Consider the following 25,000-nt stretch of genomic DNA (forward strand, 5'->3'; position numbering starts at 1 on the left):
GACTAACTCTACAGCAGCAGGCTTTCACATGAGACTACGGAATTCAGGACCTTAGCTTAATGCATCTGCAAACTTTCCTTACAAGTCCACTCTCATAACAAAGTGACTGAAACGGCTGCAAAATTGTCAAAAGTCTGCCTCCCCCATGCTGCACCCTCATCATTCCCAGGCATGTGCTTCTGGGGACGCCTTTACAAAAGGTCCACTTTAACAGCAATGAGAAAAGTGAAGGGACAGAATTTTTCTCTTGCTGGCCTAATGTTTTGGACCACTCTGCTCCAGGAGAAACACAGAGAGCTTTCTTGTCTTGGAAGGCTTTTCATAGGATTCAAGGGCTGTTGATATCAAGTGGTGACATCAAATACTATTTACCTTATTACATTTTAACAAGTCTGTATTATGACATGAATTTAAATTATGATTTAAAGGAGCAGAATACATAGTCCAATATAAGAAGTTGCCTTATACCAAGTCAGATCACTGATCACCCAAGGCTGAGTATCCTTTGTGGAGACTGGCAGCAGTTCTCAGGGATCTCAGGGCCAGATCATGAAGAAAATTAAGCCCTTCCAACAGCTGTGTAAAACAACACTGCGAAAAACAGCTATATACAACTATCAACCCTCAGACTAAGGTTAGGTGAATATATTCTATAAACTGCCCCCAAGATGGTATGTCCCAGAGGGATGGTATATAAATCCCTAAATAAATAAAATATTTAAAAATTTTCAGGGCAATAAAATCAGGGATCCCAACACCCATTCACCTGGCTCTATACAAAGAAGAATGAATGCCTTGGACTTTTATTCCTTGACAACATCCTCTCATGCTCTACCAGCAAAGAGTGTGGAAATGCAAGCTGCAAACACTGTCTGCAACATGGAGCATGACACAGAGGTACAACATGTCTCCTTTTCCAGGAAAAGTAGCCCAAAAGACCCATTCTGGATACAAAACATCCAATTATTATTTGGATTATGGCCTAATTGTCTACTTTCCCAAAATATATTAAGTTTTTTTTTGGGGGGGGGCACACTCAATGGAAATGGTTCTACATCATGATCTGATCCTATGAACACTACTTATATACCCTGGCTGAGAGAAGTGCAGACGAAAATCTCAATGCTAGTGAACTCAAGGACAGCATACTCATGACAGCACGATACTTAGGAGCAACATTTCTATCAACACTGCAATCACCTATTCAATTATTCCAAATGAGAAGCCTTGCCTGAGTGGGTGTAGCTGGAGCCTTCGGCTCAGGTGAAGGTTCACTTATTTCTCCGAGAGAAGAAGCACGCGGTGGAGTAAGTGGGGATTCGGATTCAAGTTCAAATTCCAATTTGGCTACAGGGGAGTCGCTTAAAGAAAGCAATTTGCTTAGTGAGCATGGTGACAATTTTGGCAAACAAAACTAGATATGCTAAGCACTCGTTTACAATTTTCATTCACGGTAAAAATATCTTCGACAAACAAGCTCATGTTCCCTTGTTACATTACAGTAGTTTCCCCGTCACTTTTTAATGCAAAAGGCCCTCAACGTTTCTTTGCCATTTACCTAGCTGCTGACGCTAGCTCAGGAACGCGAGGATCGACCACTGGCACTGGAGCAGGCACAGAAGCTTGAGGGCTGAAAGTGCCAGTATGATTTACTGTAGGAATAGCTCTTCTCACCAGCCTTCCCCAAGTGGCAATATTAATATTCATTTGAGGAGCTCTGAGAAATGTTTTGCCTGTGGAGAAAGAAATCACAGTGCAAGTAATCTTGCTTATCATCAAAAGCGATAATTAAAAGAAAATTCATATTCATTAGTTTATTATTTTCGATGAATAAACTAAACACGTAATCTTCATATTTTCCTAAATAATGACTTTAAAAGCCCTGATTTTATTATCTGAAGCCCTATCGATAGATTCTAAATAAACATTTTACAGAGAATTGTAACCATTAGATTGGATTTCTATTCAGGTGGTTGGGCTAAGAAATGCAAGTCCATTTCAAAATTAATTTTATATCACAGTTATCCATATAAAAATTATGTTACCTTGCTGCTTTGAGAAAATTTTCTTCTGCCTTTGAAGTTTTGGTCTTCTTTCAATAACTGGATTAAAAAACGTAACCTGAAATTCAAGCAAGTAGTTTTAATATTCATTTTCAAAGTACCGCCTCTCCCAACTTCTTATTTGTCTCCTAGGAAGGCGTGCTGTCCTTGTGTTCTTACCTCCGCAAACAGAGTGCCCTGGGGCTCAAGATAGAGACACATCCCATGTCGCTGATTATCCAAGAAGTCTTCTAGCCTTAGAAACTTCACTGCACAAAGGGATCTCCAATCACGCCAATAGACGGAAATTTCTAATTCACGGGACTGTAAGGAAGTAAAAACACAAATGTTAATATTAAATGTGTAATTGCTACATTCCTAAAGACAAATTTTTTGTTGGGGGGGGGGGGTTAGTTGAAGGTCAGTTTATAATCTACCATCAGAGATCCACTTGAGCAGAGCAACACTACTCTGCTAAAGTAACATAAAGGTGGGGAAAAGTCACATTGGCAAGGCAAGGTGATGCAGGTCCTTTCTTCACTATTAATTGTACTCTGGTGATTTATAATGTTGGAGTGGAAAAGTAACTATACTGCTGTCCTTGCCTATGACTCCTTTGTACTATTTGGAACCAGCTTGCAAGTGGCTGGTGACCTGTGAACCACCCTTGATAGTGATCTACTAAGGATGGGCAACCAAGTTGTTGAATCATAAGGAGCCATAGAGGAATATTTCTCATGCACCCATGGTAACATTAAAAAAAACATTTCATTCAGATGTTTTTACAAGGTCTTTTGTAAAGCTCAAGGAACACGTTCCCTGGCTATTTAAACCTGAGACTATAAAAACACCCACATATAGATTCAATAACATTTACTTTAAAGCAATTCATTTTATGAAAAAGGTGAGTTATAAAAATATATGACTTTACAAGATAAATACAGCTTTAAAGAGCCATTTGCAGCAACTTCCGGAGAGGCAGAACAAACCAGCACAAGTACTCCAATCCTCAAAGCACCAAAAATGCTGGAATCAAGCAATTCCATTGTCTGCCTTCTCAACGATAGAGAGAGAGAGAAAAGCAATGCTACCAGATGTTTATTTCAAAAGCAAATGTTTATCCTAGAGTGCAAGCTAAGATATGCATATTTTATAACCTAATGTTGTTTCAAAGAGAAATTTCAAGTGTCAGGACACAAACAGAAAACTACTGTTTTGTCCTTTTCATAGGACACCCTCCCATCAAGAGGTTACAAAGTGAAAACTAGGTACAACTTTCAGTCATTTCTATTATTACCGGAGCCATCTCCTTTTACCACTGAGATCACACTGAGACTTTTCCATGCAAATCTGTTCACATACATTAGATGAAGAAAACCAAAGTAGCTGGACCGATAGCTTGTTCCATGTGTGAACAGATTTAACAGTCAGACCTTGCCTGTGTCATGTATGCATTCCAGAAGAATTTTCCCAAAGTGAATAATCACTGAAATCTGTGCTACCTGAGTTTCCAGTTCCACGCCAAGGTCATTTGAAGTCAGTGAGTTTTCTATACCTTTCCCACAGTCTCACACATGATGATGATGATGTTATCTACAAGGAAATCCCAACTCTTCCTTGAACAAAGCATGCCTAAACATTTTGTCAACTAGCCTTAATTCAGATAAGGATTTGGGGGGGGGGGGGAATGTGTCACATTTAGCCTTGGAACAATTTCTAGGTTCTGGCCATGTTTTTGCCCTCTTATAAAAACCAGCTGGAAGATTATGAATATCGAATTAAACATTCTTTTGGCTTTAAGCATAATTGGAGAAGCTTGATATGACATTTTACTTCAACTTGACCTGTTTCAGTCTCATAATTCCAGGCCTATTTCATACATTCTTATTAAAGGAAATGTTTTCTATCACCATGAATGCAATTAAAAAACTAACAATAATGTTGGTCTTCATAACCACATGCACTTAAGGACACATTGCAAGAGTTTCTTAAGTGTAATTCTGCCAAACATGTGGTCTATATTGCTCAGCACTTCTCTCCCCAAAGAACTTATTTTTCAAAACTGTGTTTTAAATTTATTTTAGAACACAGAATCAGAGTTGGAAGAGGCCATACAGGCCATCTAGTCCAACCTCCTGCTCAATGGAGGATCAGCCTAAAGCATCCAGGATAAGTATCTGTCCAGCAGCTGCCTTAAGACTTCCAGTTAGTGGGAGCTACCCACCTCCTTAGGCAGCTGATTCCACTGCTGAACTACTCCGATTGTGAACATTTTTTCCCAGATATCTAGCTGGTACCGTCCTATTCTCTGCTGTCATACTGTAAGATAGCGATCCCCAACCTGTGGGCCATGGACCACATGTGGTCCGTCGACTAATTGGAGGTGGGCCGCGAAGGACGCCTTCTCTCCCCCCCCCCCCGGGCCCTTTACAACACACTTCGGGTGTCATTGTCTCCCATCACTCCCAGATGAGACTATCTTGTTGCAGAGAAACAAGCTCAAGGTTCCCATTGATTTGTCATTGTCATGAGTTAAAATTTCCATGAAAATAAAATGTTCCTTATGTTCATTTTTGTGGTGTGTCTGTATCTTATTTTGAAGGGATGTTTAAACATTACCATAGTGATCAGAGAGTGTTAGGGCAGTGGTTGAGAGTAGAGGAGTAAACTACCCCCCCCACCAGGCCTCAGTAAAATTGTCAAGCGTTAAGTGGTCCCCGGTGATAAAAAGGTTGGGGACCACTGCTGTAAGAGATTAAATAGTTTTCCAAAACCTTTGCATTCAATTTACTATAGCTTACAAGAAAGTGACACAGATAAGGGTACAAAAAGTTGTTGGTTAGCAGTTCTGACTTCTGTGGCAAATGCAAATCATATTTGGCTGTTCTGAATTCAAATACTGAACCTGTAAGAGATGGAGGAAATCAAAGCACACGAGAAGCGGCGAGCATGCATGAACTGAAGTGTTGTTCATGTTACAAGCCAGGGTTTAGCATTACATATAAACTTATTATATCGCACACAAAAGTAAATTATTTAACTGGCAGGTACTGTTAACCAAATGAAAAGGTTCTTACTCTGTCTAACTCCAGTGTAAACTTCTGATCCCATGACTGATTGGAAATAGGCTTCCAGCTAGTTTGATCAACCACAGTATTATCCAATTTCAGAACAGCACAGACTTCATCTGTAAATAAATACGCAAACTCAACTTAAAACTCTAAGAGGATTTTTCAGATACAAAACATTTGAGTGTTAGAACTTCTCTCAAAAACACTGGCAAAGATCAATTATGTAATTGGAATGGTGGAAAAAAACACCAAAAGAAGACTCAAGGATTTTTAAGCACTGTTAAATATAAAGCCTACTTAAAACAATCCCAGTTCTCCAAACCTTCCCATTACCCTATAGCAACCTTATACGTTCCTCTTACTGAAATTTCTATAGATGGTTAGTAAACCTAACATCACTAACGGCCTCTTTAATTACCTAATCCTTGTTTAGTTACCAGTACTGATGGTGACAAATTCTGGAATGCCAGAAGTGGCTTGGGAAACAAGCCACCATTTCAGAACACAAAATTGAATCCCCCTTTAATTTGTGGATCAAGTCTTCCCCACTACCTATTGAACAGCTGGTCCTTTCATTAAATTTTACACAGAAGGGGAAAATGGCTGGAACTGAAGCTTCCATTAAGTTATTTATTTATTTGATTTCTATACCGCCCTTCCATATGGCTCAGGACGGTTTACATACAACATCATGGGGGGTTATACATGGAAAGCTTTTATGAAAATGCACTCAGTTTTAGAAAGTAAAGATACTCAACTGGACAGATCATCTGTTTTCAGAAGATTCCGGCTACTCCCGCTTTTGCTTTTACTGGTTCGGCTCATAAAAGATGATCTAGCTTCGCTTGGACTCCATCCAGGAAGAGTAATGGATGTGGCTTTTGATCGACCAGGTACGTTCTCCAAAATATCTTGGCATCCCATGAGTCTAACTTCCAAAGTACCTGAAACAAGACAGCCTTCATTCAAATTTCTAGCAAACCACCAACTGCAGCCAATAAGAACATCTCATGAATGGTGGTAGTGCTGACAGCTCAAAATTTTACAGAAGACAGTCTAAACCTCTTATATGTACAAACCTTATTTTTAACTAGAGAAGAAGACTATAATGAAAGGGCTGCTTCACATATTAGCAGAGACAAAGATTTTAAAACTGTACAGTTTCTAAGAAACTGTATATTCTTCAAAAATATGAACTTGTATCTTGCGCATTATCATTGCTAGCATTCACAGAGCAGAACACAATATACCAATCTAGGATCCATGTACTCTAACTTGATGCATACTATAAAATGTGAGAATGGTAGAATGAGACACTAACTACTGAGTGTGTGTGTGTGTAATCAACTAGTTTTGCCACAAGTTCAGTTTAAAACTAAATTCATTTTGGGAAACACAAGCTAACAGCTGTGCTAGTGCTTCTAATTTGGTTGTTTATTAAATAATTTAGTAAACAACATATTAGGAACAGTTTTTATTCAACACCTGCTCCAAGTTAGCAAATAAAATCTTCAGGGATATATTTAAGATCTTCATTAAGCATACGAGATATCTTGGAACTTATTTCCTTTATGAAGTACTGCAATTACAGAAGCACATACAGATTGTCAAGAGGAATGGCTAGACTATATAGTTTCAACTTTCATAACCCCTATGCAGACATTTATTCTTCTGGAATAGTGCCTCTTAATTTCTTGTATTTAATTACTTTAATCTAGAAAACTCATTAACACAAGTAAATGGGAGATGCATTTTTATGCATTGCTGCTATATGTAATTCTCTTTTCAGGTTATTAACAAGTCCTAAAATTTTGTAGAAATCTCACTGGAAGTTTTTTTTTTTAATTTCATCACAGCTTAGTACCACTGAATGAAGAACACAGTTTTATGAATACTGTTTCTAAGTAGAAGTAACCCACTTAACCTGAAAAATAATGGCATGGATGTATTCAAAGCATTCTAAAAACTAAGTACATTGTATCAATAATTCCAAAATGATGGGTCAGGACCCACCAACAGATAATAGCAACTTGCTGGTAGGATATTAAACTATTGGTAGTTTTCAGTTTGCACAAAGCACTGGAAAAGAGACTTGGGGACGTGATCTGTAAGTTACTTACTTGGACCATTTATGCCAGGGGTAGTCAAACTGCGGCCCTCCAGATGTCCATGGGCTGCAATTCCCAGGAGCCCCTGCCATCAAACGCTGGCAGTGGCTCCTGGGAATTGTAGTCCATGGACATCTGGAGGGCCGCAGTTTGACTACCCCTGATTTATGCACTGGAGGTTTCATGCCAGGCTGCAGGCTGGAATTTTCATCGTGGCAGGCTGCCCCACCTCTTCCTGCACCCACACGGGGGAGCATTTGGCCCGGTGCACCTCATCCGCTCTCGATTTATACTCCTGCATTAGAGCTGGAGCAGTGAAGTTCCCAGTGCATAAATGGTCTTGGTGGTTTCATTATGAACTTGTTTTGGGACTGCTGCATTATGATCTTAAGAGAGCCTTTTCTCAAACATCATCCATTAAGAAAAATAAATCTTTAAAATCAAGATCCATGGAAATCAACATTTTAAAAATTCAGCAGTTGAAACATGAATAACAATATAATGAGCACAAACAATTCCCCCCCTGAAATAAAATTAAAAAACAACCATCACTATTTTACATGCTAAGAGAAGCTCAGCACAACAGAACACTGAGTTATTCCTTTATGTTTAGAGGAGAGAAACAACACTAAAATACATGTATACTATTCCTACTAACCTGTTAAAGCTGCTGGTTTGGATAACGTACTATACTGATTCTGCGTAGATATCATGCTTTGCCGCGGACTTAATGTTGGTGATGACACAAGTGAAAGCTCTTCTATAATAATACTGCTTTTGGGATGGTTCTTAGGGAGTTCATTAAGTCTTTGTTCTAATGAATACTTTAAGAGGTCCAATTTCTGGCTTGATTCATTGAATCTTGCTTGAGCCTTGTTCAATAAAAAGAAATAATTAATTAGGACAAATACATTCAAAGACAACTGTTGACTTTATCTTAAGATTTATCATTTTATAATTACTTCTGAGAGAGCTTTTCTATCAGTAACTTTTCCCGATCCAAGCAACTTCATAACATTTTTTGCTCCTTCTGCTACTGCGTACTCTATCCTAAAATGATGCCGCAATTCCTCCATCCGAAGCTCAAGTGGGCTTATCACAGGCTTTGCTGCAAAAAAAAAAAAAAAAAAAAAAGCACACAGATATTCAATATGAACTGGTTCTTTTAATATCCAGAATTGTCAAACTGATTAATACAAGAAAGATAACACAGAACTTTATAGCAATAAGTCAGGCCTTGACAAATTGTCTTTGGATGCAAAAATCAAGAAACCAGATTCATTTTTCAAGCCTTCAGAGCTTTGTAGTTTAATGACCAGCTTCTCTAATTATTGCTATCACAAAACCTCATTCTAACCTCTTCCTGATCATTTTATTAAAGTTATTTCGATGATGGTGTAGGATGCTGTATTTATATATTTTATAGTATTTATATATAGGGCTAACACTGGTTGTCATCACTGGAACGCTCACTATGCACAAGGTCACCCCCGTCAAGGAGGGAGATGAGTCAGTGCAATCAGTTCTTAATGAGGTTTCTAGGGCTTTGCTGAAAAGACCATTCCTTACGCACTTGCTAAATACTGACTACTGGCTGCTCCACCGAGGGCTACTTTGCTACATTAACAGCAAAGAATAATTTCTTTTGCAATTTTAACTCCATGTTTGCTTTTTATCACCCCCCTGCTAATGCCCTCCCTTTGGTGTATAGTTCTCTCTTTGCCCCCTGCAGCATCATACATGTATCAGAATCACATCCCTCAGCCCTCTGCCCCACCTCAAAAGTTACCTTTCCCTCTCTCGGTCCACCCAAAGGTCCCTTTACAGCTCAATCTCCACTATTCCTTTTTTTTTTGTTTCTGTGACATAGGGAACTTTTTTTTTTTGCACCAACTCAAATCTTTCTGTATCCGTACAACTAATTTTGCTTCCTCCTGTTTTTTCTTCAATTCCCCTCCCATGTTCTATTCACCTCTGTTCATTTTTACTTCTCACAAGGTTAGAGGCGACAATAGTCTCTCCCAGGTTACCCCACACTGTCATCAAGCACGGTGCTGTGGGAGGCAGAGATGCTAACAGACCACATGTTTGAGTGGGGGAAAAGGATACCTTATTTGGCCTTTTCAAACTGAACTAAGGAGCAGTCTCAGAAGGTCTTCTACACAAGGTATTATTACCTAATGTGCATGGTGCTGACAAACAATGAATGTATTACTCAGCAAAGACTTACCTAGAAGTTAATTTCTCATTTTCTTGGTTATAATCACATACTTTCTCTGTAGTTATTAATACAGTTAGGGGAGTGCTAATGATCATGTTATAGTAACAAGCTCTACCTGCCAAGTTCATTAATTTCTAATGTGAGATAAAACAGTTTTAAAGACAGACTGATATTTTTAGGTTTTAAATGATTTTTTAAAACATCTGTGAGTTTTAGAATCATATTACTAAAATGTACAAACTGAAATGGACATTCTTTACTTTGTGTTGTTGGTTATCTCCTCCCTTGCTTATACTGGGCAATTGTATGGCTCAAGCCTTTAGCTGATTTCCCTCACTAAAACGGATAGCACTGAAATGGGGACTGGTGGGATCTGCAGCTATTAGTTTTGTCATGGAGTGCCCTCCCACCCTTTTTAGGCAAATTTCAAAAAGAGCTTTCTCTGAGCTTTGGAAAGAGGGGAGGGGTGACTTTGGCCCACTAGCTCACCTTTGTTCAAATGTTATTTGATCTAGCCAGGAAACAAAGGAGTTCTCCCAGCCGCTTTCCCTTCTAGAAGCAGGTATTTGGGGGTGGGTGGAGACTTCCCAGAATGCACCAGAGTGGGTGGGACACAGAAGATTATTTTAGTTTCCTTTAACTAGGGGAAGGTGTCTTTTGCATGATGATCATCAAAGCAGGAGGTTGCTCTGATTTGAGAAGAGATGGCCAACAGGAACTTGTAACCTCTTAAATAAGGGGCCCACTCTATTTTTAACACCAGGGTATGTTTTAGCGGTGAGACAGGATTCTGTTTTATCCAATTTCTTTTGGACTCTTTTGCTTAAATCTGTGTGAACTATATGCTTTTAAACCTTGTCTGTTTAATAATAAATCCTTTATAAATTTGAAGCTGGCAGTGATTCTTTGATACACGAAGTGCTCCCCCATCTCAGAAATGCTAGTCCAGGGCAAGAGGAAGCCCCGGAGCCAAGGGAAGGACCTTGGGAAACAGTGACTCCTTTGGAAGTGTACCAAGTAAACTGTCCCCATGGTGCTCAGGTGCTGGCTTGTGGGAGACACAGAGGCAAGGCCTTGGAATAGAGAAGGGAAGCTAGGAGCAATTATACAGCGATCAGTTGGTGGAAGTGGCTACCCAGAGGGGTATGTTGAAAACCCTTCAAGGGGGTGGACAAGGTAGAATAGGGCTTGCAAATGAAAGCAAAAGCAAGCCTGTTCCATCACAGCTTCTATCCTGTATTAAAAAGGGATGTGTCAAAAGACTAAGTGAATTCTATAATAATAATTGAAAATAATTCAAGTGTAAATATGACCAGAAATACTAGCCCTTCCCTCAGCATTCACAAATACTAAAACAAATAGATGTATTCACATATACAACCCCCATTCAAGATTCTATCCCATTCAAGAGTCTAACAACAGTTTAGAGGAAGGTCTACTCTAGTGCTTCACCATTATCAAAAGCCAATTCGTTAGTCTGGGCCGCCTGAAGAATTTGCATCCTTATAACTTCAATCTTTGTTTTGCTGTCCTGCAGCATCTGTTGAGCTGTTGCAAGAAGCTTTCTGTCCTAAAAGAAAGAAATTTTTAAGAATGTGAATTCATTCCAGACCAAAGAAGCAGTAGTCCATGCTTTCTCTGAAAAATGTGGATTGTAATATGAAAACTTCAAAGGAAATCAGATATTGCCAACTTTGTTTCATACTTCTCCCCCCCTACCCCTATTTTGACATGGAACCAGATTTCTTCTTTGGATCTATTTGCCACAAGAGCTGATGCACTAAGGAGGACCATGCTTAATTGTAGCACACTGAGGAAAACAGCTACTGTCTTTCCCAGTACCAGGCTATCAGACAACTAACATTCTGACCCCATATTTGCATTTCTCATAAACATGTGGACTGCCCAGTATTGTAGTAAAATACTCCCTACCAAAGCCACATGCCACCAATCAAACAACAACTACCAAACACCCCCCCACCACCACCACCCACACACACACCTTGCTTGGAGTTTTTCCTTCTGCTTCTGTATATGGAAATACTCCCAGCATACTACACACATCTTTAAACAGCCCCGTGGCGCGGAGCGCCACGGACTGAATAAAGCAGTAAGGGCACTGTGGGAGGAGTTAGGGCGGGCCCTGTCCGGGATAAAAACTCGGAGGGGCCAATCAGGAGCCGCGAAGCAGCTCCTGATTGGCCCCTCTGAGTGTCCATCCCGCCCCAAGCAGCCTGCTTCATCCGCACAGACAGCCATAGGTGAGTGGTAGGCCGCGCCGCCTTCTCCCGGCCGCCGGAGCGGCCTCGCCGCGTCGTAGACACGGTGAGGCCGCTCTGCCAGCCGGGAGAAGGCTCAAGAGAGCCTCGGCGGGGCGGGGGGGGCCTGGCTGCCTTCTCCCGGCCGGCAGCGAGGCCGCTCCGCCGGCCAGGAGAAGGCTCAAGAGAGCCTCGGGGGGGCGGGGGCTGGCTGCCTTCTCCCGGCCGGCAGAGAGGCCTCGCCGCATTGTAGACGCGGCGAGGCTGCTCCACCGGCCGGGAGAAGGCTCAAGAGAGCCTCGGGGGCTGGGTGGCCCTGCTCCCAGGCCATCTAGTGCCCATTTCATTCCTCAGTGAAATGGGCTTTAGATCTAGTTATACATAAGCCTCTTAAACTTAACTGAGGGCAGAATCTGTCCTGATATCTTCCACTTTGGGTTATGTGCAGCCCAGACACTCAGACCCTGCTTTGGGAACAGATCCTTTGCTGGGACTGCATGAACAGGTAACTATATCCAGCTCTTGCCTTTTCTCACTCAACTGACTTCTTGGCTTCTTTGCCTCTCCTCTTCCACGAAGGACATAGCAGTGTGGGTGCTTGCATGATTTGAGTCCTTTTGACGGATTTTCTAGTGCAAGGCACAATACTGAATGGCTGATATTATTTAAATTGCTTAAAGTTTCCCAGTTGTGAAGCCCAGATCTTTGTAATATTCTCTTCCGTTAATCTGGTTTATGATTACACTATTCAGATTCTCAGTATTCCTTCCTTGTCAGCAAATTCCTTACTATTTCAGCAGGTCACTGCCCAGAATAGGAGCATTATTTTAAGATCGGTATAAAAACCTATCCAACACCTCCTTTCATATAAGATCTATCTTTGTTTCATTGAGGCCATTTTAATGTCCAATTGGAGTCAAAACTGGAAAAAATGGGGGACATTCACACTAACATGACCTTTTGAATGGCATACTGTTGTAGGAAAGGTGGCATGATATAGCCTAATCTCATGAGATCTCAGAAACTAAGCAGGATCAGTACTTAGAAGGGAGACTACCCATGAAGACTTTGCAGAGGAAGGCAATGGCCAACCACCTCTGCTTCTTATTTGCCTGGAAAGCCCCTTTCCGAGGTCAGCATGTCACCTGTAACTTGACTCACACTTTTATACACAGTTATATCCCCACAGTTTAGTTTCTTTTCCAGAGTTTTATATAAAAATGCTTTTTATTATTTGATCTATAACATATTAAAAGAAATATTTCTAATATTTTTGAAAAGCCAAAGTTTGAACAGAAAAATACAATCTAAGTGGAAGCTCTCAATGTATTTCTGTTCTCTAGAACAGTGGTCGCCAACCTTTTTATCACCGAGGACCACTCAACGCCGGGGACCACTCACCGGGGACCACTCAATGCCTTTTACTGAGGCCTGGTGGGGGGGGGTAGTTTACTCCTCTACTCTCAACCACTGCCCTAGCGCTCTCTGATCGCTATGGAAATGTTTAAACATCCCTTCAAAATAAGATACAGACACGCCACAACAATGAAGTGTGTTGTAAAGGGCTAGGGGGGATGAAGTAAAGGGCCGGGGGGGGGGAGAAGGCGTCTTTCGGGGCCCACCTCCAATTAGTCAAAGGACCACATGTGGTCCGCAGCCCACAGGTTGGGGATCGCTACTCTAGAACAAATCAAAGTTCAGACTGAAACTAAAATGACACACTATTGTATTTTAACACATTGTGATCAGTGAGTCCTGTGCTGACTTTGATGATATGGGATACATATACACTCAGGGCTTAAATTTTAGCAAACGCATGAAGTTATTAAAGCCATCCAGCAATTCCAGAAATCAGTCAAAAGTAGAATTTATACAAGAATGGCATTTGCAGTTTTAACAGTACCATTTATAGGGAAAAGATAGCTTTTTAATATTTGAAGGTAACAGAAAGAAGCTTGGAGGAAACAGTTCCCTTCCGTGCTAGGAATGCTATATTAAGATTAATAGGGTAATTTAACAAGTATAATTGAAACTGTTCCCCAAAAGCTGCAAACTGAGTTTCAAAAAAGTTCAGTGAGCCACCAGGAAGCAATTCCAAGTGGCAGCTCTCAATCTCTGCAACCCATTTGGCTCACTTGCAACAACCTGCATTTCTTTAGTCCTTTCTCCACATTCTAACTTCCATGCTCCCAATTATAGTTGTGGAGTCGCAACAGGGACATAATAATATTTTTTTTAAAATAAGACGCACACTTGTGCCATGGGGATGATCTTAAAAAGAAGCTAAAAGAAGAATGGTCTTCCCCAATACAAGGCCACTTTGTCAGTTGGCAGCAAAAAGGAATGTATACAGGAGTACGTTTTAAATGTAGCATAATTATGGAATCTCATAATATAGTCACTTGAGACACTGTCAAAGTCTTAATGGCTACACTATGCCAGATGCTGTACTTTATAGAAGTACATATTTATTTTATATTATTTGTCTTGCTCAAGAAACTTTCATTCACTCAAACAAAAAGCACCGTGTTGTTTGTATGCAGGGTAGAAATGAAAAAGTATTTAACCAGATTTTAACAAGTCGTACCTTTGAAGAACCATTTGAATACATCTGGATCATATTTTCTGCTCCTTGTTTCACTTTCAGTTCTATATCCAACTGTTTTTTTAAGGCCATCAACCTGTTATTTGTAGAAAAACGGGGATCACTGTTTGGTGTATCCGGAGTCCTGGGACAATCTGCAAATTACAAATAAAACAACGATGTGATGACAAGCCAACAACTAATTTTCTGAATACCCCCCCCAGAACATTAAGCATCGAAAAGAACAAAAAAAAAAAAGACAAAATAAAATTTAATATCCTTATCTGAGATTATAAGTGTGGTATCAGTGCTTCTTTTTAATGTGATCACTTTCCAGTTTTTCAAATGGGAATCTTCTGGACAGATTAGAGAGGCCAGCTCCATGTTGGAAAATTCCTGAAGAGTCAGGGGAGGGTGGAGTTTGGGGGAAGGGAATAAGCTCAGCACAGTATAATGCTACCGGGTCCACCTTCCAAGGCAGCTATTTTCTCCAGGAGACCTATAATTGTTATCATAGAATCATAGAGTTGGAAGGGGCCATACAGGCCATCTAGTCCAACCCCCTGCTCAACTCAGGATCAGCCCTAAGCATCCTAAAGCATCCAAGATTCTGGTCTGGAGACAATCTGGTCTGGAGACAAACTGTAATTTCAGAAAGTTGGGAATCCTCACGGTTGGCAATCCTAATACAAAGTCGAGCACACATGAAGATGTGGAGGTTTGTATGGATTCTTTCCCATATAAAACATGTAGTAACATGTGAATCTCCCTTTTCTTTCAATGACCCAATGACAAACAAAATTTCTTTGCTATTCAAAGCAAGAGAAAGGGGTATGCATTCTTGTATTTCTGATAGGAAATGGAATTTGCCATTTCATTAATACTGAAAATAATAAAAGCATGCCTGATATTTTGGGATGCCTGAAATTCAGCTCCCTCTACATACCAGGAATATTGTTTCTGTTTCCCTTTTTAATGGGCAGAAGAGACCAGGCCTACTCCTGTTCAGCTGACGCAACATCCAGAGATCAGGCCTACTCCAGAAATAATATTTCTGAAATCAAAACTATATTCCTGAACTGATAGTCATACTCCCAATATTTTGTGAAAATGACAATCATGCCCTTTCTGAAACTATGAACTAAAAACAAAAATTCTAGCACATTCATAATGAGAGAGACCTTACCAAGACCTGAAAGAGATCTCAAGATAAAAAATAAGAATGTCCCTTTACAGACCGTTAAACATTAATGTCTAACAGAGTCTATGGACCTCAGAGTGACATGCTGTGCCAGTGGAATCCTATTCATACTTGGTAGAGGAATGACAGTTGGGAACTGACAGTTGAAGAAGAGTGAAATAAGCACTGACTAGACTGGAAAGGAGGTAAAGACAGTGAGTGGATCAAGGAAGATCTTCATTTAAGCCAAAAAAAGGGGGAATAGCTTCTAGTAAAGAGAAATGATCCCTAGGTTGTGTATAAAGAAAAGTCTGGGGAACTTGGTTATATGTTCCTACATTATAAACTTTGTATGTTGGTGAAACTCAGAAAGCTATGCCTGAGTGTTTAAGCAGAAACTGTAAAGAAAGCCTGTCTCCTCAATGTTTTAATAGCAAAAATACTGGAATAGCAAAAATAGCAAAATACTTACTTGCTAGCAACTATCTGCTGTTTTTGTGAATACAAAGTCATCTAACTTTTATTATATGTTCACCTGATTCCACCTGATCTTTTCTCCTCCAAGTTAAATCAAATATTTTGTTTACTTTGAACTTTCAGAAGCCCCTTTTGTGAAATTTCAGAGTATACAAAGATGATTTTGTCTCTTCCTTCAGTTCATAACACACCATTCTATGCATTAATTAAGTGGAATCTAGATCAATATTAAACAGTCAGCTATCCAGGCATCGGTACACACTGAATTTTTAATTTAAAAAAATATTTATTTATTCATTCAATTTATATACCACCCTCCTGGAACGCCGGATCAGGATGGTGTACAACATCAAAGTAACATAAATTAAATAATTAATAGTACATTAAAACAATTTAAAAACATGTATAACTAGCAGCAATGTCGATTACACCTATTATTCTAGTGCTGTCTCTCTCAAAACAATTATTTCCAGAGTAAGATAAGATGTTGTCATGGAGGGGTGTTTTTATTAAGCGGGACCCATTAGATGTTATAGGACCACTGGCCCCAGCTAAAAACTTGGTAGATGATCTCTGTCTTCCATGCCCTTTGGAACTGTACCAGTTCCATCAGGACTCAGGTCTATTCTGGGAGCTCATTCCACCGAATAGGGGCCAAGACTGAGAATGTCCTGCCTCTGCTTGAGGCCAGACATACTTCCTTGCGACCAGGGATTACCAACTGCTTGGTATTTATGGAGCAAAATGTTCCCATGGAGGACATAGGCAGAGGCCTATGCTTAGACCGCAGGTGGCCTTAAAGTTAAGTGCCAGTGCCTTAAATCTGATCTGGAATTCAGCAGACGCAGCTGCTGAAATGCAGGCCAAATATGGGCTCTCCAAGATGTTCCTGTGCAGACCCAGTATGCTGCGTTTTGGACAAGTTACAGTTTCTGGTCAGGGATAATGGTAGGCCTGCATACAGTGAGTTACAGAAATTCAATCTAGAGCTGACTGTCACATGGATTACCATGCTACTATGCTACTCTTGTGATCTATGCCTTCCTCGTAAGGAAGGCAACGAAAGTCACACCCAGATTCCTGGCTTTATATGCAGTCATAAGCTGTACACCATTGGGTTTTCATGGCAAAGATACTGGAGTGGTTTGTCATTTCCTTTTCCAGTGGACTCCGGGGAATGGTAGAGGACAGGAAGGCCTGGAGGATCATTGTCCATCGGGTCGCGATGGGTCGGACACGAATTCGCACCTAACAATAACAACAAGCTGTACACCATCTAGGCAGGGAAGGTATGCTTCCTTGCCTGGTTATTTCCTACCCAGTCACAGAACTTCTATCTTTGAAGGGTTTCCCCATCACTGCTTCCAGACATCTGGTGAATGTCTGGGCAGCCATTCATCAGCAGATAGAGCTGGGTGTCATCGGCATACTGATGACATCCCAGTCCAAACTCTCAGATGAGCTGAGGAGGTAATAAACAGAAGCGGACCTTCAGGACATTATGATCCGCCCATGGCATGGAATTGGTTGCTACCAGATCTACTTACATCCTCTCACTAAAGAACAAGTCCAGTGTGTGGCTTGCCTGATGTGTGGGACCAGCAACAAACTGCAAGAGCCCTATTGATGCCATGGATGACACCATGTATGGGGCATTATCAGAGGACTAGATCTAAAGCCCATTTTACCATGAAATAAAATGGGCGCTAGCTGGGCGTGGGGTTTCCCAAGGCTTCTGCATAGCCGCGGGCGACATGGTGCGGGTCCGCAGAAGCCTTTCCCCCTGGCCTTGGTACCCTTGGCCTTGGTGGCTTGATCGTCGGGGGAGTGGGTGGGTGGGAAGCGGCCTACCTGTCCCCGGTGCTGGCGGCCTCCGAGCGGCTGCTGAGGGCAGGAAGTTCCTGCGGCGGTGTTCAGCGGGCGTGGGGCGGCTGTAGTGTTGGCGGCCATCTTGTGAGCAGGCTGGGGCCGCGTGTGCAGGGCGTCGCCGGGGAAGTGCGTGGGCGGCGGCCAGCGTGTGGCCGGGGCCGTCGTGGAGCGGCAGGCCTGGGCTCAGCAGCGTTGTCGGAAGGGCAGTGTGCGAGGAGGTGTGGAGGTGGAGGCGGCGGTGATGGGCAGGCGGGGCGATGTGGAGGCGGGCAGAGAGGCGGCGAAGCGGCACACCGGTGAGTGGGAAGTGCGTGTGTGGGGGGTGGGAAGGTCGCGGGCGCTGGCGAGGGGCGGTGGGGGTGGGAAGGGCGGAGATGGGCGGCTTGGTGGGAGAGGGTGTAGGTTTAGGGCAGGGGGTGGCCGGAGGGGAGGCAGTTCCCCCCGAGGCCAGCTGTGTGGGGCGAGCCTCTCCCGTGGCGGCCATCCGGCAAGGATGGCGGCTCGGGAGGAGTGCAGAGTTGGAGGTGCGGCGTTCGGGAGACGGGCCAAGTGTCCAATAGGGACGCGCGCCTCCCAATTGGACACTTGGCCCTTGAGTGCCATTCGGCTCCTGATTCGCTCCTTCGAGTTTTTATCCCGGACAGAGCCCGCCCTAACTCCTCCCCACCACCCCTTACTCTTTTATTTAGTCCGGCAAGGATGGCAGCTCTGCATGGAAATTAAATTTCTCCAGAATTACAAGTATGGAGGGCTACAATGCCTAGGCAGTCATGGCTTCTAGCAGACCTGACAGGACATCTGGAGGTACATTGGGTGGCTGATACATCAAACAGATGGCCAAGCCCTCAGAATTCACAGAGCAGAACACAATATACCAATCTAGGATACATGTACTCTAACTTGATGCATACTATAAAATACTAGATTATAATTCCAAATGGGCAGGAGTGTTAGTTTATAGCAACAAGATCAGATAAGGATAGTGGACAGATATAAACACAGTAAGTATAAAGCTTTCACCAGAAATTAAAATCATTTTCTAAAGCTACATAATACCATTGTGTTTTTGAAATGTAATATTTTTAAAATCAGAATGCATAAAGCAATCACATACTGATGAAATTAATAAATTTTCTCTAGGAACTTTGTTATGTTTGCATCTGGAAAAGTACTGCAAATCTGTTTCCAGATAATCTGGATCAGTGCTGCCTGTCTGTAAGAATCTCATCCCACATTAATAGCTTCATTACCACTCTTTTGTATGACAAGGGTTGTACTAGTTCTTTGGTAGTAGTATACTGCACTAGAAATATAAGAGGAATCCTCTCAAGGAGGCACTTAAGATACGAAACTCCAGCTCAGGGGCCAGAATTGACATGGCTACCTTAATTATATCAGGGACCTTGTTTACAGAAGCTGTTGGGCATTCAACTACTCCATGCTCATCAAGCAGGGTTACTGGTCTGCACACTTTGTTATAAATCTGAGTGCATTATATTTTCAAGATGCTCAAAAGGAAGTTGGGAATACCCAGGTCAATTTCTGAATTTTGACTCCCACATGGCAGGACAACATGACACAAGGCTTTCCAATTATCTCCAAAACACACTTTGTCATTTAGTTAATTTCATTTATAATTATTACAATTATTTGACTGTATTAGTTGCATGCGTGTTATGCTTGACAAAAACACCTGAGATACTCATGTGAGATTCTTCAGTAAATATATGTTTTGACAGAATTCTAAAGTTACATCGTTGGTTAACTTTCTCCCAGCTTTCTCCATTTCACACATTAATTTTTCAAAACAACATTATTATTGTTAATATTATAACTTATCTCCTTCAACTCAAGACAGCTAATGCTGCAACACCAGTCCAATTAACAGTTTTTTTTAAATATGCTGATTAAAAACACATGGAATTATTTGTTATATCACCATCAGCCCCATCTTCTGTTTTCTTCCAACTGGAACTCTCCCAGATTCTTCCTAGCTTGGTTAGTGTGCACCTTTTTAATATACACACACATTTCTGCACATATATGCATAGATACTAATTATATGAGACAAGAAATAAAGCAAATAGTTTCTTTCTGATTCATTCTATTGTCATATTTTCAGTTGCTTCTGTTGCAATTTTAGTTGCTGCATTCACTGAACAAAGTGTGAAACAAATATTAATCACTCTAAGAAAGCATGTGTACATGTGAATAACATAGCAAAATTAAGCAGAACACACAATCCTTAGAATGAAAAAAATAGTTTTATCTAATAATGGCCAGTTAACACTCCCTCCCTCAATTTGTTCAATGTTGTAGCAATCTTTCTAATTAATAAATATTTCACACCCTTTCTCTCTATCTAACAGGATAAACTAATGCCTTCCATTAAATAGTTAACTAGATAAAAAGTATCAAATCTAAAGTCAAACGACTCTTTCAGAGGGGCCACGGCAGGGCAAGCAGCTTGGCCGAAGGGCCTTGTTGGGTAGATCGAAATAGAGCATTCGTCTGTCTGGAGCAGTGGAATACAGCAAGATTGGCATGGTGGGAAAGAGGCAGAACTGAACTGAGAAACCCCGGGGAAAAACCCAATTTATATACCATCATGAACAATGGATCTTCATGCCATTGGTCAGTTCAGTTTAATTTCTGTGAAAGAACCCTTGCATAATTTTATGGTTGGGAGTCACCACAACATGAGGAACTCTATTAAAGGGTCACGGCATTAGGAAGGTTGAAAACCACTGTTATTGCGGATTTAATAATTCCACTTAAAAAAACCCTGTCTTATAACGTAAACTTAAATGTCCTTTTTATCTCATCATTTTCTTGAAAGAGCTGCTGAAATAGTTTTCTGTGTTAGAAAAAGTTGAAATTCCAATTAAGGTAAAACATTACTGTATGGTTTGAGAGATATCCACTATACAGATTACATCATAAAACCCACTAAAAGGCTATTAGTTACATTACATGATGCAGGACAAACTTGCTTATTTATTTATATATTGAATATACCATCTTTTACCGCAATGGGGATTCAAAGCAATTTATGTAATCTCCCTTTCTTCTGTTTTAATCTCATAACAACCCTGTGAGGTAGGTTGGGCTGAAAGGTCACCCAGCAAGCTCCCATGGCACAACAGGAGATTTGAACCTTTTGTCATAGATTAAATGAAATTATATTGGGATTAGGTTTTATAATAAGAATTAGAAAGTATGTTTGCACATATTGTGGCGTAGAATGGTAAGCAGCAGAAAGGCTGTCTGAAGCGATGCCCATAAGGTTGGGAGTTCGATCCCAGCAGCCAGCTCAAGGTTGACTCAGCCTTCCATCCTTCCGAGGTCGGTAAAATGAGTACCCAGCTTGTTGGGGGGTAAATGGTAATGACTGGGGAAGGGAATGGAAAACCACCCTGTATTGAGTCTGCCATGAAAACACTAGACATGACTCAGTGCTTGCACAGGGGATACCTTTACCTTTTTATTGCAACATAATAGCAATAATTGAGATATAGTTGTTCAAATGTAAAGCTCTGAAGGCTGAACAATGAATTGTGCAAGACCATCCTTTTTCAGACAAATTTCTGCTTGGGTTTTTATGGCTTTATTGTATTGTCTGAGAACACTATCTGGTCCACCCATCCAAGCTGCATTATACCCTGGAAGGAGAAAAGACAGGTACTGGTATGGTATCTTTCAGGCCTTAAAGCCACCCGCTGGGACATTTTGACTGGAGAAACAATTCGGCAAAGAAAAAAAAAGGAGTTATGCCCTTCTCCGATTCTCCAGCATACAGACCCAATTCACGCTTACCCTCTCCACTTAACAGTAGCTTTTAAGGGAACGACAGCACAGCTGGACTACAGTGTCACATGCAGTTTGGCCAACCCTGCCACTTCAAACCTAGATCCATCAACACAAGCCTGCTGTTTGACAGTAACTTTTATAATGGGATTACGACAGGCATGCAGCACAGCAGGATAAACCTGTCAAGCAAACCATGCAGACCACTGTTACAGCTATGAACGACCAGCAAGATGGAGTTGGCATACTAATAACTGAAGTCATATTTAACTAGACAAGACTTTAAAATCTTTTCAGGGAAAAAAACAATGATGGTAATGGTAAAGGGATGACAGACAGCATCTCCCTCCAACTGAGGTAACAGGGGAAAAAAAGGGGGGGGGGAATTTGCAAGACCAGGGGGGGAGGTGAGCAGACAGACGCCCCAAACCAGACACAGTCAGCAATATACTAATACAAGACACCATAAACTCCAATGGCAGTATTTGAGCACATTATCTCACTCTGACCAGCAACTGTATTTACCAGCACATGTAATCCATATGCTTGTTCAGAGCACAAAAGTCAGTTTCTCTTTTATCTATATCCTCCTATTTTGTCCGATTCTCTCTCCAGTGCCTGCTCCATAATAGCTATATTTTGTCTCCTCAGCATTCAGACCACTGATTTCTAACTAAAAGAAGAGAAAAAGCAGCAATTCCTCTAGTAGTCTTAGAAAAACAAACTCAGCCCTTTCATGGTATGTTGGGCAGTCTTAGCTACCATAAGTGCTTTGAATACAAATAAAGTAAAAAAAAAACATTCCCTGTTAAAACTGCACAACTTTTAGTATTCTTTTCACAGATACCCTGAGTGGTATGCACAATTTATACAAACTTTTCTTAGCACAGTTGTAATTATCATGCTCACCATGCTTCATCAGCATTTCACAGTACTCCTGGCACCACGTGCTTTAGCATAGCTCCAAACCTGCTCTTATGCAAGTGAGCAACAGTTCTGCTTGAACTAATGGGCTATTTCCACCAAATCTCCTTGCCTATTGCAGCTCCTCATACCAATCCAGAGATAGATATTCTGCTTGCAATTCAATTGGGTCAAATTAATCACAAAATTCCATTTTAAAAACAAGATGCAACGTCGTATTTCATTATACTAGTAGCAGTACAGAAAACAAATACCAAAAAAGAACACAATTTATACTATTATTAGCAGTAGTTCCTGTACACAGAAATCTGTAAACTGATAACTATGTTTTTGTTGCACAATCTCTTCTTTCTAAATAAGCCTCATATGTTGGTTCTAGCTAGGAGGCATTAAAAAGTAACATTGAAACTTACTGTGTAGTACTGTTGTGTAAAAGTGGTCTATACCCATAGGATAGCATAATAGGGTAGACTCATGCTATTCAGCACAAAACAGGGATGATCCAAGACCAAATGTTTTCAGTCTATGCAAAATGTCAATGTCCCTTCCACGTGTCTGAGCTACTCTATTCCTAGTTGATTTTCCAAACAACGATCAAACAATCATCAGCAACATTGGAAGGTTTATAAAACAAGACTATATTTTCTTGGAGTAGCAGCATTCCATTTTAATTCCATTTCATCAGAAATGCAGCTATATGTATAATCCATGATATAGCAGATCTCTCATTTTTTGCCCTTTTGTTCAAAAGGTCTGCACTTACATCATTAAGGTTTCCTTACCCAGGCAATTCACTAGGAACTGAGGGATAATCCCTTAAATCCAATCCAGGTATCTTCCAGAGGAAGAAGAGCTACTATTGACACATGAAAGAATAGGTGGGCTAGAATGAGGATGCACTTGCCTACATGCCATTTGGGTCACTAACACACCATATAATTGGTTGCATGATGAAGATTAAAATGACACAGCACAGCAAGAGGAATTTCTATTACTTGCCTCCCTTATGTTAATGCAATGGAACTAAGCATATTTTCCATGACCTGTGGACACAAATAAATTTATTTCCAAGTTATTCGATAAAATCTTAAAACACCAAGCTACAGGATTAATAAAGATGCGAATGAACAGACCACCTGAAACTCCTTACATTGTTTTTCCATGCTAGAAAATACAGATGATCTCTACAAACATGAACATCTCCAGATAGAAATATAAGAATCCTAAAATAGTCATTATTTAGACATAGGCTGAAATGCCTGTAAATTATGCTTTCAGAAAATTAAGCACTGCAAGTCTAATTGTTAAGGATGGTCTAAAAGCTAGGGGGTGAAGCCAAAAATTTTTCCCACTGTTCCAAAGGACCTTGCAGTTAGGGAGAAAGGATGATATTCATTTCAGACCTCCACAATTGTTAATTGGGGTTCTTGATCCCTGAGAAAGCTGGGGGAAAGGGGTTAGCTGTAGAGAAAAACAGTCTAGTTCCATTCTTCACAGTACTCTGAATCTAACAACCCATAAAATACTAGTAATCTTGATTTACTCTACCTGTGACATCTTCAGGTTCTGTTACAACAATATGTGCATTTAATTCCTGTAATTTATGATGTAATTCTTCTAGTTTCTTATTTGATTTCTTCAAAATGTCATCCACATAAGCCAAGTTTTTTTTATCTGTAGTGACCTTCCTAAGGTTTTCTGCTCCTTCCTTGATTTTAAGTTCTTTCCTTATTTCCCGTTTAATTTGGTCCTTTACTTCATCCAACTTCTGCTGTACCATTATGTCTGAATAGTCCAATTTTTGTCCAATGCTCACACTGTCAGAGACAAGGATATTTCGCACATCTACCTATGGTAAGGGGAGAAAAAAGAGATTAAAAATCAAATGAGATTTTGCACAAGCTAGAATTAATACATATTGCGAGACCACTTTTACTAACCATTTGTCTGCAATGTAATGGATTAGATGCAGAGCTTTACCTATTGATTAACACTCACAGGTAACAGGTTTAAGTTAGTGACGCCTTTGCTATGCCTATTTTTAAACAGTGAGAGATTTAAGTTCCATTGGATTTGTCACACATACGGACTTTGCTCTGATATGCCTGACAAATAATAGCACACAATGATAGCTTTCACATGGCCGAAAAGTGGGCCTAGATGGCTATGTTAAACACATCCTGGTTAGTGACATTTCTGCATACCAACACATGTGTACCATGATGAGACACCAATACACTGAAAGCTATGTTAACATTTTCATGAATTTAGACCACAAGGCCATTTAAAGCTCTGACTCAGATTATCATTTAAAATCAGCAATTATTCTTTGCGCTGAGGAATTGCAGTGCATTTCAGCCAGAATACCTCACACATGCAAATTGTATCTTACTATCATGAGATATTTACACATTCGAGTCCCCCTCAATATACAATAAGTTACAACCCCGCTGTTATTT

The 25,000-nt window shown here is 40.7% G+C and overlaps 1 protein-coding gene across 4 annotated transcripts in view; it reads right to left on the bottom strand.

The window, feature by feature from the left end:
* PKN2 (protein kinase N2) overlaps positions 1-25,000 on the bottom strand; it is a 58,889-nt gene that overhangs the window by 10,774 nt on the left and 23,115 nt on the right. For 3 of the 4 annotated variants that reach the window (XM_077333076.1, XM_077333075.1, XM_077333074.1), the window contains exons 2-12: positions 24,090-24,390; positions 14,288-14,439; positions 10,895-11,012; positions 8,184-8,329; positions 7,880-8,093; positions 5,872-6,057; positions 5,120-5,229; positions 2,223-2,366; positions 2,046-2,121; positions 1,559-1,733; positions 1,232-1,361 (exon numbers count right to left, since the gene is read on the bottom strand). In XM_077333076.1, coding sequence (XP_077189191.1) covers positions 1,232-1,361; positions 1,559-1,733; positions 2,046-2,121; positions 2,223-2,366; positions 5,120-5,229; positions 5,872-6,057; positions 7,880-8,093; positions 8,184-8,329; positions 10,895-11,012; positions 14,288-14,439; positions 24,090-24,390 — 1,752 coding nt within the window. Of the gene's footprint in view, positions 1-1,231; positions 1,362-1,558; positions 1,734-2,045; positions 2,122-2,222; positions 2,367-5,119; positions 5,230-5,871; positions 6,058-7,879; positions 8,094-8,183; positions 8,330-10,894; positions 11,013-14,287; positions 14,440-23,540; positions 23,585-24,089; positions 24,391-25,000 lie in introns of those variants that run through there. The other variant, XM_077333077.1, reaches the window with a different exon arrangement.

This window comes from Paroedura picta, chromosome 4 (genome assembly GCF_049243985.1).
Source record: "Paroedura picta isolate Pp20150507F chromosome 4, Ppicta_v3.0, whole genome shotgun sequence".
In the NCBI taxonomy this organism is placed as follows: domain Eukaryota; kingdom Metazoa; phylum Chordata; class Lepidosauria; order Squamata; family Gekkonidae; genus Paroedura; species Paroedura picta.